Source organism: Artibeus jamaicensis, unplaced genomic scaffold (genome assembly GCF_021234435.1).
Source record: "Artibeus jamaicensis isolate MK-2021 breed Jamaican fruit bat unplaced genomic scaffold, CSHL_Jam_final contig_60, whole genome shotgun sequence".
NCBI lineage: Eukaryota > Metazoa > Chordata > Mammalia > Chiroptera > Phyllostomidae > Artibeus > Artibeus jamaicensis.
In genome coordinates, this window is record NW_026521900.1 from 11001187 (window position 1) to 11014027 (window position 12841).

Genomic DNA, 12841 nt, shown 5'->3' on the forward strand with positions numbered 1-12841 from the left:
CAAAACTGTTTAATTTTTTTCTGCCTGTTTGGGGCAGAGCATGGGAAATAATGGGTTCTTAGCCAGGCCAATGACAGAGCCTAGGACCTACCTGGCTGGGACCGCGAACCTGGCGGGCCTGTTTTTCCTGATCCCGAAGCCATTGCAGATAGGATTCTCGAGCCACCTGCTCTTCAATAGCCTCATTGGTGGCCTCCCAGTCTGTGGCCCGCTTTTTGTCTTCCAGCATCTGCTGTTCGATCCATGATTCCTCTGATGTTTTTATGGCACTCTTCATCAGGGACTGCTCTGCAAACTGCGAAAGTGGGAGGAACAGAGATATGGGGAGACACTCTGAACTCTGGCCAAGAGCCAGACCTGGCTCAGGGAGGTGGGCCCACAGGCCCGAAGAGTAGAGATAGGAAGGCGGGTCCTCTTATTAAGCACTCCCCTGGGCAGGCTGACTGTTCATCAAGGACTGGGGAAAAGCAGGCGTGGGTAGTAGAACTAGTAGTTCCAAACTCCTACACCCAGATGCCCTGCTCCCAAACCCAAGAAAACTAAAGTACTATGTCTGGGGCAGCCAGGTGCCCTCTAGCCTAGGCTGGAATTTATTTATTTTTAAATTCATTTATTTTTAGAGAGAGGGAAAGGGAGGGAGAAAGAGAGGGAGAAAAATATCAGTGTGTGGTTGCCTCTCACATGGCCCCCACTGGGGACTTGGCCCACAACCCAGCATGTGCCCTGACTGAGAATTGAACTGGGAACCTTTGGGTTAGCAGTTCGTGCTCAATCCACTGAGCTACACCAGCCAGAGTAGGCCAGAATTTAAAGAAGCCTTACCCAGTGATGACTTAAGTTTCATAATGCTGAGGCCTTCCTCATCTATGCTCAGATGGGCCAAGGAGAAAAGACTGCCTAAGAAATTAGCTGTTTGCGCATGCGGTGGAGGGAGCAGTCAGGTATTTATGGGGACGAGGGGGTAGTAGTATCAGAATGTATGAGAGTGCTCTTTGTTAGATTGTGAGATATGATTGCATTTTAAAAAACAAATAATAACAAATATCAGAGCATACTCCAGAGAGTACATGTAAGTACTGTTCAATAAAATCCTAACATTTTAATGCACATATACACACTGCACACTGATGTGTATACACGAAGTAATGATATAAAATGTAGATTTTTTACCTATGGATAACAGTCCAAAAGGTATGTAAAACTCTGTGTTAGAAGAAGACAATTTAAAAATGGGCAAAATAAATAAACACAATTTCATCAAAGAAGTTATACAGATGGCAAATATGCACATGCAAAGATGCTCAACACCGTTTTTCATTAAAAAACTAAAAATTAAAACAAAGCAGTACCTATTAGCTGGCAGGTTCATACAGTTATGGACAGTTATATATAGAAATATTTCTGGATATGTGTATACACACAGGTTAGTATACACATATTTATCTCCTTACTCCATCAGCTGAAAGGGCCTAGGAAGAAGGATACTCCAGTATCAAGAAGCACAATCAGCCCTGAGTGGTTGTGGTTCAGTGGGTTGGGCATCATCCAACAAACTGAAAGGTCACGGGTTTGATTCCAGGTCATGGCACATGCCTGAGTTTCAGGCAAGGTCCCAGGTTGGGGGGCACTCAAGAGGCAACCAATCGATGTTTGTCTCTTGCATCACTGTTTTTCTCCCTCTCCCTCTCTTTTTCCTTCCCTTCCCTTCTCTCTAAAATAAAAACATTTTTAAAAAGGAGCACAGTCAGCACCCAGATTGTGGTTTTTAATAGCATCCCAATAAATGGAACCAGGGCCCCTGGAAAAAATGTCTGGTTCTAAGACCAAGGAAGGAAATATATAAGCTGAGCCTGGAGGATCTATAGTGCTCGAAAGAAAGAAAGTGCTCAAAAACAAAAAGAACATCATCAAAAAACAAAGACAAAAATTTTTAAAAAACACACTAGACCACAATGGTGGGGGTATGTCAAAGAGATGCAGGAACCAACTAAGACAGCTTCCAATAGCCCAAAATGAAACAATTTGAGCATCCAAATAAAAATAGCATTGGATTATAACCCAAAGTATGAAATAAATATCTGTGAGTCCATACTCAATAAACAAATGACTGAATAAATGGGGAATGAGAGACCAATTTCCCTTGCAGGAAGAATTCCAAAAAATGCATGTAGCTATTCTGCTCTCAAGGAGATGGGGCTTAACACCAACTACTTAAGTATGAACTGAATACAATGACCTCTTTCCAAACAATACAGTGTGGAAAAGAGGGTGGGGGAAAACAATGGTTTTACAATGGAGAAAACAAACACTGCTTCTGCCTGGTGATCAAGGTTAACAACGACAGTCATAAATCATTTTCACAGTGAGGTACTGTTGATATGATGGGATGAGAATGGCATTTTACCATTGTGGTCTTCCTCCCTACAGCCCATAGCCCCAGTGTAAGCATGAGAAAAACATCAAATTCCAAAAGAGAAACAACCTTAAGGATACCTAACCAGTACTCCTCAAAACTGTCAAGGTCATCAAAAACATGAAAGTGTGGGACACCATCATAGACAAAGAAGCCTGAAGAGACATGATGCCTTTAATGTATCAACATTGGTTCATATACTGTAACAAATGAATAACAGTCATCTGACATGTTAATAATGAAACTATGTGCAGGAGGGAGGAAGAATACATGGGAACTCTGTACTATCTTCTTAGTTTTTCTGTAAACTCAAGGCATTCACATTAAAAAAAAAGATTTATTTATTTTTAGAGAGAAGGGAAGGGAAGGAGAAAGAGAGGGAGAGAAACATCAATGTGTGGTTGTCTCTCACGTGCCCCCCACTGGGGATCTGGCCTGCAACCCAGGCATGTGCCCTGACTTGGAATCGAACTGGTGATCCTTTGGTTCCCAGCCCGCACTCAATCCACTGAGCTACACCAGCCAGGGCAAGGCATTCACATTTTTTTTAAGAAGGAAAAAGAAATGAGTGATCAAACCACAAAAAAGTCTTAAATGTACAGTGTTAGGTGAAAGAAGACACTCTGAAAAAACTACACACTGTATGATTCCAACCATATGACATTCCAGAAAATGCAAATACAGAATCTGTAAACAGATTAAAAATGAAAACAATGCAAAGAAAACTGTCACAGCCAAGATGAGCCAAAGGAGACAACAGCTGAAAATGTAATTTGGTTCTGAATGGGATCCTGGAATAGGTCAGATCATTAAAGAAAATTTAGATAATATGAATAAAGTATGGTCTTTAGTTAATACGTCAATATTGGCTCATTCATTGTGACACATGTTCTATGCTATAAGGTGTTAATCATTGTGGGGTATATGGGAATTCTCTAAGCACAATAATTCTGTAAAATCTCAAACTGCTCTAAAATTAAAAGTTTATTTAAAAGAAAACAGCCACAGTCTGTGGCTGGTGTGGCTCAGTAGACTGAGCATTGGCCTGCAAACCAAAGGGTCACTAGTTTGATTCCCGGTCAGAGTACATGCCTGGGTTTTGTGGGCCAGGTCCCCAGCTGGGGGGAGTATGAGAAGCAACCAACATCTCTCTCAATGTTCTCTCCCTCTCTTTCTCCTTCCTTTCCCCTATCTCTTAAAATAAATAAATAAGATCTTTAAAAAATTAAAAAACAAAACAAAAACCCCCTAATGTTGGAGGGTGTGTTGGTGTTAGGGTGTGTGTTTCCTAAAATGAGGCAGAAGCACTTTCTGTTTGTAGGAAGTGAAACCTGAATAGAAGATATCAAAACTCCCAGCAGATGAATATTATGAGGAAGAATGAGAATCTGTCGATGTGTGCTGGGAAAATGTACTGCCACCTTCTGAGCACCTATCAGGCACCAGGCCCAGTGCCAGGCGCTATCTGTATCAGCTGAGCTACCTGCCCAGATGACTTGTGAATACTTCCTTGGTCCCACAGCCACTAAGTGTTGAGCCAGGACTGATCTCCAAGTCTCTGTGACCACAAATGTCTGTAAATGCTGAGTTTCAAAGGAGGATCCTTGTAGGTGCCAAGACACCCAGACTGAGCCCTGGATCTAGTTTCCCAAATATGACTCCAGATCCCAAAATGCCAACCCTCTATAGGCACAAAAAATGGGTGAGCCAACTCAGGCAGACAAACTCAGACCACAGAATGAACCCTGAGAGATCACTTTAGGTAACTCCCTGATTTCATAGAGGTGAGGCCTCAGAGGCAACTCAGAGAGGGTGTACCACATTTTTGTGGGCTAGGGGTAGAATTGAGACTCAACCAGAGGTTTCTGGCCTCTAAACCCAATAGCCATCTTGGGTATGGTAAATGGTAACATGCTTACCCCTGGTTTGAATGATGGCAGGCCCAGCCCCACACCAATGGTGGCCTTGTTAGGATTCACCACTGAATTGTAGTGGATATTACGATGGTAGCTGACACGGATGGGTTCATCCTCATTTTGATGGATCCCATGGAATGTGTTGATGGGTTCTGCAGAAAAGAGAAGGAAGTAGCATTCACAGTGGGTCAGGTAGGGTAGGCTCAGACCAGGTATGATCAGTTGCTCACCTACCCACCACAGAAGTACCTGTACTATACTGGTACACCTCCACAGGCCGGTTGTACATCTCTGCCATGGCCTGCATCTCAATGTGGTTGCCGTGGCAGTTGTTTTTCCGTTTCCGGTTGATGTAGGTGGTGAAGTCCTCTGTGACATAGTTGGAGAAGTAGTCGGCATTCTTCATCTGCAGAAGAGATTAGAGAAGGTTAAAGCTTGTGTGAATAGGAGATCCTCCCATACTGCCCCTGCCCCACAGTCTCTGCAAGGTCCTACCAGATAATCCATGCAGTGCTTTCGTACAACCTCATGCATGTCCTGGTCTCCATACACCTGGTCAGCTGTGGAGGCAGAAGGAAAGGAGAGGCTGGGGTCAGAGATGCCACCTGAGAAGAGTTCCAAGTCACAGAATATCCTTGGGGTGAACAACTAGGTGCGAGGGAAACTCCCTTTCTTACCCCAAGGCCTGGAGAGTTCTTGGCCTTGTGGGCTAGAATGGGGTCATGGAAAAAGAGGCAGCCAGGGGCAGTCTTTAATAACAGAAGTACAAGTAAGAGAGATACAACCATAGGCCTCTTGTGCAGACGACTTTGTCTAAGTCTTACCTGGCCACTTAGACAAGTCAACAAACATTTTAAGTCCCATAAGTGGCCTCAAGCACTACTGATTCCATATCCCCACCTTCATTCTTCACATGAGGAAAGTGAGGCTCAAAGAGTTTGTGGCTTGACCAAGTTCACACAGAAAGTCGGTCTGTGACTTATTCAACTCTAGAATTCAGTTTGCCTGACTTTCCAGAGTCAGCATGGCCTTTGTATACTGGAAAAAGAAAAAGGAAACAGTTGGACTCTAAGCCCAGTTCTGCCAGGTACTAGTGAGCTAAATGGGAACAAGATGGATGACTCCCTGGTAGGCCTTCTTGTGAGATTTAATGAGATGATGAGTGTGCTGTGACCAGCACAGGGCTTCAGACAGAGCAGTCACTCAGTAAATCAGAGTCCCCTTCCCTGTAGTGGGGCCTAAATATGGAGTACTGTGAAGGTGACAGAGCTGAGTAAAGTCCTGCCCCTGTCTGCAAGAAGCAGACAGTCTAGTAAGAGAGATAAGATACACATGCACTGAAATAAGCTTAATTCAGGAAGGGCAGCCTGTGGACCAAATGGTTCAGGCATCATGGGGTTTGGGTCAAAGTAAGAACCAGGCCCCCTCTGCCTTGCTTGAAGATCTTCAACATGCCTTCTCTCATTTCAGGATGTTCTTTCTATCCTGCTTGATTGCCTACTTGTCAAACACCAATGTGTTCTTTCATAGTTCCCCCACTCTCCCAGGCACCTCTATCATCAGATTTATCAAAGGTGTGTACAGACTTTCCATTTGCCTGATCACAGTAGGCTCCCACTGGGGGCACAGGGCAGTTCACATCCAAGTCCACCCCCAGGTCAGGGTCCAATACAGTGCAGGAAATTGGGAAGAGTTTGCTAAATGGATGGACAAGCTGGGGGAGTCAGGAACTCTTCTCCCTGGGAAATTAAGGTGGGCAAAAAGATGAGGCATGCCTGATGTCCACTGGCTAAGACGAAGAGGGAACTTCCCTTTGTCTCCATAGAAGACCACTGCTCTGATGGGATCTCCTGCACTGGGGCAGGGGCAGGTTCTGCAGGGAACACTGCAAAATTCTTCCATGACGGTCAGTCTACCTCTGTGAAGAATTGCCAGAAAATGCAATTCCCTTCCCTCCGCGGAGGGTTCTGTGAAATAAGGAGAGAAAGGTTGCTTTGCTTGCTCTCAAGTCCTCTTGGAGGTGTGCAAGGACCTGAGCGCGAGGGTTGTGAAGGCGGGAAGGGGTAGCCCCATCACTGATGTAAACAAGGATGTGGGTTCTGTGGCTACATTCTCCCCCGCCCCCCAGCGGCACTTCCAGAAAGTCACATGCCCTGTGCATAGGCTGGGGGCCCCCTGCTGTTGCCTTTCTTAGAAGCCAGTACCACAAAGCCCACTGTGGCTGCCTGCCTGCCAGAGCTGCTTGACAAGCTATTTCTGTAGAATGGGCTTGGGCGCTGAGGAGGCAGTGTTGTGGGCAGCTGCAGTAAACAGGAACTGAAATGGGAGCAAAGGGGTTAAATAGCGACTGGCTTGCCAGGCTCCTAGAGGTGGCTAGATGTTGCTAGCAGATAGATCCACCTGAACTAGATGCTAGATGCAAGGAAACAGAGAAAGAGGGAGACTGGGGCAGGGAAGGGAATCAGGGAAGAACACCATGAGAGTCCCCACATTTCCCTGTCTGACCCCCCTTTGCCGGGCAGAAAGGCTCTGCTGCTTCCTAGCTGTGGGGCACTGAACAAGGCCCTTAAAATTCTGAGCTTCAATGTCTTTATCCATAAAGCAAAGAGAGTAACTCCTCTTCCTCTCACAGGAGGACACTGTGAAGACAACAGAGGACAGTTCGCCAAACATCTGAGGCATACCAGATGCTCAAGAAACAGGGCTCCATTTGTCATGAGGAAGACGATGACTCCTTCAGGTAGCTAGACACCCACAAATCAGCCAAAATGTCACCGGAACCACTTATTAAACCCTTCCTCATTTCTGTTGTACTTCCTCAGCCAGAAGCAAGCCCCAAACCTGGAGTCTAGGCTGTCCCTTGTGTACACAGAACCGGCTCTCTACCTTTGACAGGGGACTCAAGAGTTAGAAATTTTTAGTTTAAGGTAAATAGTTATAAGCTTAGTAAGTAATGCATATGTTAAAGCTATTGTTTCAGGAACTACAGATAAGGCCCATCCTGACTGCAGGGAGAGACAGCCGACCTCCTGGGGCACAGCTAAAGATTACCGCCCGGGGAACAAGTAGAGGCATCCGGGCCATTGTATTCCAGGAAGAGACAGACGACCACCCGCCCCTGGGAACAGCTAACTGCCCAGGGCGAGAATGCTGCAGTTTTCTTTTACCTAATTTTCACTGAATTTCAAAAGCTCTCACCGCACCTTGTTTATTCCCTGTTACAAAAAACAGCTAGCTTGGAAAGAAAATGTAAAACGGTTTGTCAGGGTGTGAACCCGCCCCGCCATCTTCTCAGATTACCGGCCATCTGAATAAAGAGCCCCAAAAGATTTAAATCCCTGTCTCTGCTTATTGGGTTTGGTACGTGACAGGCAGCCCACCCCGAATGCCAGTGTCTTTTTTCCAGTTTCACCTTTACTGATGCCAAAGGGCCACAGACCCCACCTTCTGTAATTGTAGTGCAAGTCTTTAGCAACCAAATTAATGTCAAATTAATAATACAGGTTTCGCATAAGAGGGTCCTTAACTGTGGGAGAGGTATGACCTTCTCTACTTATCAATAAAATGAAAAATATAACCTCTCCTCAATTCTAAGATGCAGACAGGTGGTAGGATACATGTATTTAATCATGCTGGTGGGGAGATGGCCAACCTCACTGGTAAGACACATCCTAGTTTAGGAATCATTAATGTGGAAAACATGTTCCTCAGAACCAAGAACACAGAGCAATAGCTCCTCCCCAGAGAGGGAGAGTAGAAGGATCTTTTCAATGATACAAAGGTGGAAAGAAAAATAAATATCCGGTATGGGCTAATTACACAGGAAGTCCTCATTGAGGAAGCTCTTGCCTGACTTTGCTAGTCCCACCTCTGTCCTCTTGAAAGCGTTCCTCCTCCTAGAAGGCTGGCACAGGGGGTAAGGGCCAGACTGGATTTCCCTGTGGGGGCTATGGTAGGGGAAAGGGCCCAATGGACTTGCAGAGGTAGGGGAATTCAGAGAACTTGTTTTGATAGAAACTGAAACTTGTCCTCTTGCTGACGCTGCATCTGTGGGCAATCTGCACCTGCTCTCCCCTTCCAGCGTCCAGCTGGAAGAGGGTCCCCCACTACCTCACCTCTGTCCCAGACCAAAAAGGGCTCAGTAATCCTTGGTACAATACTACAATTGGTTCCCCCAAGGCCTTTTTACATTTCAACTCATTCTATCTTTACCCTCCTCAAACTCAACTTCACATAGGAGGGATACTGAGGTATAGAAATGTGGCATAGCTGGCCCAAGGTCACACACTTGGGAGGGTGAAGGGGAAGCCAGGCTCTCAAGGACTGACTTTAAGCAATGATGCCCAAGACGACATTGCCACCACTCCAATTGAGCTATTACAGTAACCACCTGATGCCCTGGGGCCAGGCCTGATCTTGTCTATCTCAGTTTCCCTAAAAGCACAAGCAGGAATCAGCTGGAAAAGTCGGACAGTGTGCAGAGATTATAGACATCAGGCGATACACCTCCTTACTAGGGCCACAGAAGTCAGCATGAATCTTACCTCCCCAGATCCCACTTCTGTTCTTTCTCTGAGCATAGAGACGCTAGCATAGAAATGCACACATACACACAGCCAATAGACCCTGCCGAAGATGTTCCACGAGGCCAAAGTCCCATTGGACAACTCTCACAACTAAAGACGACTATCACATTCAACAAGTAGGTGCCTTGCCACCAACCAGGAAAGACTGAAGGCTACACAAGATATGAAGCTTTAAAAACTGAGGACCCTACCCCCTCCTTCCTAACCTTTGCCAGGGATTGGTGGGAGGGGGGAAGAGCCAATAGCCCTAACAGACTTGCCTCAATCTCCCTCCACTGCTGCCTGGAGGAAGGTCTCTAAACCTCCTTAGGTTCTCTGAAATGTCACTATTTGCCCACGGGTTATGTGGAGAAGCAAGACAAGAAATCCTGAACTATCTAAAGAAGTTTAATACAGGGCCCTACCATTTGTTTTAGAAGCACCTGAGAACTGACCCCCTGCCAGGTTCTTGCCTGCCTGCCTGCCTGCCTGCCTGCCTGCTAAAAGAGCCACAGCAAGTTCCGCTGAGGACAGAAAAGGAAGCTTGGTGTCTGCAGGAAATCTAAAACAAACCACACAAGTATATACACACAGCAGCAGGGGGAGACAGGGACCTAGTTTGTTCTCACTTGCCTCCTGGCCCCACAGAAATGAGCCAGGGAAAAAGCCTCACCTGCCTGTCAAGTAGCTGTGGTGCATACTTGGACAGTGGCCCCAACTACTCCAAATGTCACAGACTCAGTGAGGAGACAGCAGAACTCAGTCCTCTCAATAGCCTGGTCTCTGTGATGCCTGCTACTCTACTCAGACTCCCATGGCAAAGATGGGAAGACTGATGGCATCAGGGCAAAAGCCAATGGAAGCTGACATACATGGTGGCCCATGGGGATCTTTTCCTGGCCTGGTTCAACCTCGAACACCAATGTTCTGACACCAGCCTGAGTGACCTAGATAACAGGGTCCTCGCTTTCTCTTGAGTTTCCAGTTTCCCCACTTATAAAACAGTCAAAACTGGTCTAAGATTCATCCCTTTAATGCTGATGGTCCATGTTCTAAGACCAAAGGGCCCAGAGGAATGGGCCTAGCTAATGTTTCTGGGCCTTGATGCTATAACATGCACATCCCCAGCTGCTTCTCCATGCACATGTGGCCTCTACTTTACCCACAGAAACCAGGGCCAGAAGATTTTGCTGAGTCAAACCATATGGGGAGAAGGAAAGACGAGATACAGACTCACGTTTCCAGGAGGTTATCTGAGCACAGCAGAGAAAGAGTGGACCACAGGATACCTCTGGGATTCAGGCTTCCACTTCCATTCCACCCAAGCCTTTGCTGATGCTGAGTCCCTCAGGGTGGTGGGAAAGAACTGGGCACAAGCAATGGATAGTGGTTCACACTAGGGACACCCAGACCCCAGAGCCAAAACAGAAGGTAGAAAGCCGCCTGCCTCAGGACTCACAACAGGAGAGGGCCATGGGCTCCTAGTTGGATGAAGTAAGGCCCAGAGAGGTCAAGGAATACAGCTCACATCACCCAGCCCATTGAGAGCTAAATTAAGAAGCTACGGCATTTCCTAGAGCAATAGGAAGAATGTGTCCTTTGGCACCTCTGGGTTCCCACGCCAGCTCTGACACTAATGACCTGAGCGTGTCATTTCCCTTTCTTGAGCCTCATTATTCTTACCCATTTCATGGGATAATGATCCCAATTTTGCAGGTGAACCTGAAGTATCCAGCTGAATGCATAATACTGAAGGCAAAGAGTCAAGATTAAGGAATAACAGAGTGTTCCCTATGTCTACAATCCCCCCTCCAACTCTTACCCCCAATTACGTGCTCCTTGCACTATTCAATGCGTGGCAGGAAATTAGAACATGTAGCCTTCTCACCAGAGCCTAGGGCAAGTACCACTTGTTCCTGTGGAAGCTAGGCTGGAAGCAGAGAAGGAGTAGAAAGTCTGAGGATGGAGTCCCCTTTACAAGCACATGTTGTATGCATTCTGCCCCAGGGAAAATTCCAGAAGAGGCCTACAGACTCAGGGGCCATGTACTTCTGGGGAGAAACCATGGGGCTTCTGAGGTTTTATGGAGAAAAGCCAAGGGCAGCTCAGTCAAGGGAAATGTATAGCCATTGTGCTGATAAGGAAAGGCCTTCAACCTGCCATGGTCAGCTCTTTCTGAAAGCTCAGGCCTCTTCCCGGAAGGCCCAATGGGGGGGAAGGGCCAGAGGATGTTTGTGGAAAATAGCTAAATGAACACATGAGCAAATATTGTTCTACATGTGGGTTACTTCACAAGGCAGGTCTTCACTAGCCCCAAGGTCTGCCCCAAAGACTGCTCAAGACCCAGATGCCCAACTGCATTCTCCAAACCTCATTCCACCAGCAGCCCTGCTTACCCTACAACCAGCCTGAGATCTCAGAACAGGACCTAGCACTGAAAAGGCTCGCACCTACTCTTTCTTCACTTTCCTTTGGTCCAGGATGCCTCCCAACCTCTTTCTCTAGGAAACATCTCAAGGAGAACACAGATTTGAACCACAAGAGTAGGAGGATTGGGAATTTCCTAGCCCAGCAGAGACCACTGCACAAACCTCCTGTTTAGTAGAAAAGAAGAAGACAACCACTCACCCCACCTTTCTTTTACCCGTTCAACAAACATTTGACTCTGAGGCACCACTGAGAATAGCATTCAAGCTTTTACCAATGCTACTCTTCTATGAGGGGCTACTATGCTGCCAGGTACTAAAGGAATTTACTTAAGTCATCACACTTAACTGTTACAACACTGGGTCTTCTAGCCTCATGTTATAGACAAAAAACAGCCTCAGGATAAAAAAAAAGCTGCTTGCTCAAGGTCACATGGAGAATCACCAGCACAGCCTGGAGTGGAGCCTGGGTCAGTACAGCCCATCAGCAGGCACAAGGGGTAGAGGGGAATACCCACAGATTGAGAACAACGGACCCAGAAGGGATTTAAGGAGCCATTCAAAATCAATACCACTTCACAGGTGGAACAATAAAAATTATGAGTGAGGGCCAGAACAAAAAAAGGGCTTCTGACTCCCAGCTCAGAGGTCCTATCAGAGGACACATTCTATGGAAGATATCACTGCCCCAAAAGAATCAGATCACACTTCCAGCTTCCCCTGGACTCTAGCATAGGACCTCATGACTGCTTGTTGGGTTTAGATTGGAAAGTAAATGGTGTTGAGGAATTATTCATTTTGTTAGGTACAATAATGGCATTTTGGTCATGTTGAAAGAGAGACAGACACATACACACACACACAAACAGACTGACCGACCCTAGGACCCTATTTGTCAGAGAAAGATAATAGAAATATTTAAAAATGAAATGACCCAATGTTGGGTTTTGCTTTAAAAATACTCATTTCAGAAGCATGAGAAAGAGCAAGCAGGGCAGTGATGAAACAGGGCTGGCCACGTGTTGATGACTATTTGGAAGATGAATGATGAGTACTTGAAGGTTCACTACTGTCTCTACTTTTAAGGTTTTTTTTTTTTAAACAAAAGGTCTATCTACGATCCCAAGGAGAAAGTAGTGTACTATGGTTAAGAGCCCTCAGACTAACCTAACCCAGACTCCAACTCCTAGCTCTACCATGTATTATCTGACCTGGGGCAATCCTTGCCCATTTCTGAGCTGTTTTTCTCATCTGACAGATGGAAGCAACAGTCCTGACACTTACCCAGCGTTTGGGAAAGAATTAAAAGCGTTTCCTGTGGTGGCTGACAGGGCAATCTGTCCCTAAGTAATGTTATTTTCCTTATCACTATTGTGCTGTTATTACTCTCACATCACCACACTGCCTCCTGACCAAGGGCTAGAGGCCAGATACCAACTTGAGGCTGGGGCCTGGAGTCCCTAAAAGACTAGTTTAGTTAACACTGTCCTCAAATCTGCTTCAGGGGTTACTCCTGACAAC

General features: G+C 46.1%; 1 protein-coding gene across 4 annotated transcripts in view; it reads right to left on the minus strand.

The window, feature by feature from the left end:
• The window catches only part of OTUD5 (OTU deubiquitinase 5), a 30329-nt gene that overhangs the window by 5421 nt on the left and 12067 nt on the right, over positions 1 to 12841 (minus strand). For 2 of the 4 annotated variants that reach the window (XM_053670597.1, XM_053670598.1), the window contains exons 3-7: positions 6105 to 6296; positions 4825 to 4889; positions 4579 to 4735; positions 4333 to 4481; positions 92 to 295 (exon numbers count right to left, since the gene is read on the minus strand). In XM_053670597.1, coding sequence (XP_053526572.1) covers positions 92 to 295; positions 4333 to 4481; positions 4579 to 4735; positions 4825 to 4889; positions 6105 to 6296 — 767 coding nt within the window. The remainder of the gene's footprint in view (positions 1 to 91; positions 296 to 4332; positions 4482 to 4578; positions 4736 to 4824; positions 4890 to 6104; positions 6297 to 12841) is intronic. The other 2 variants (XM_037159498.2, XM_037159508.2) reach the window with 1 other exon arrangement.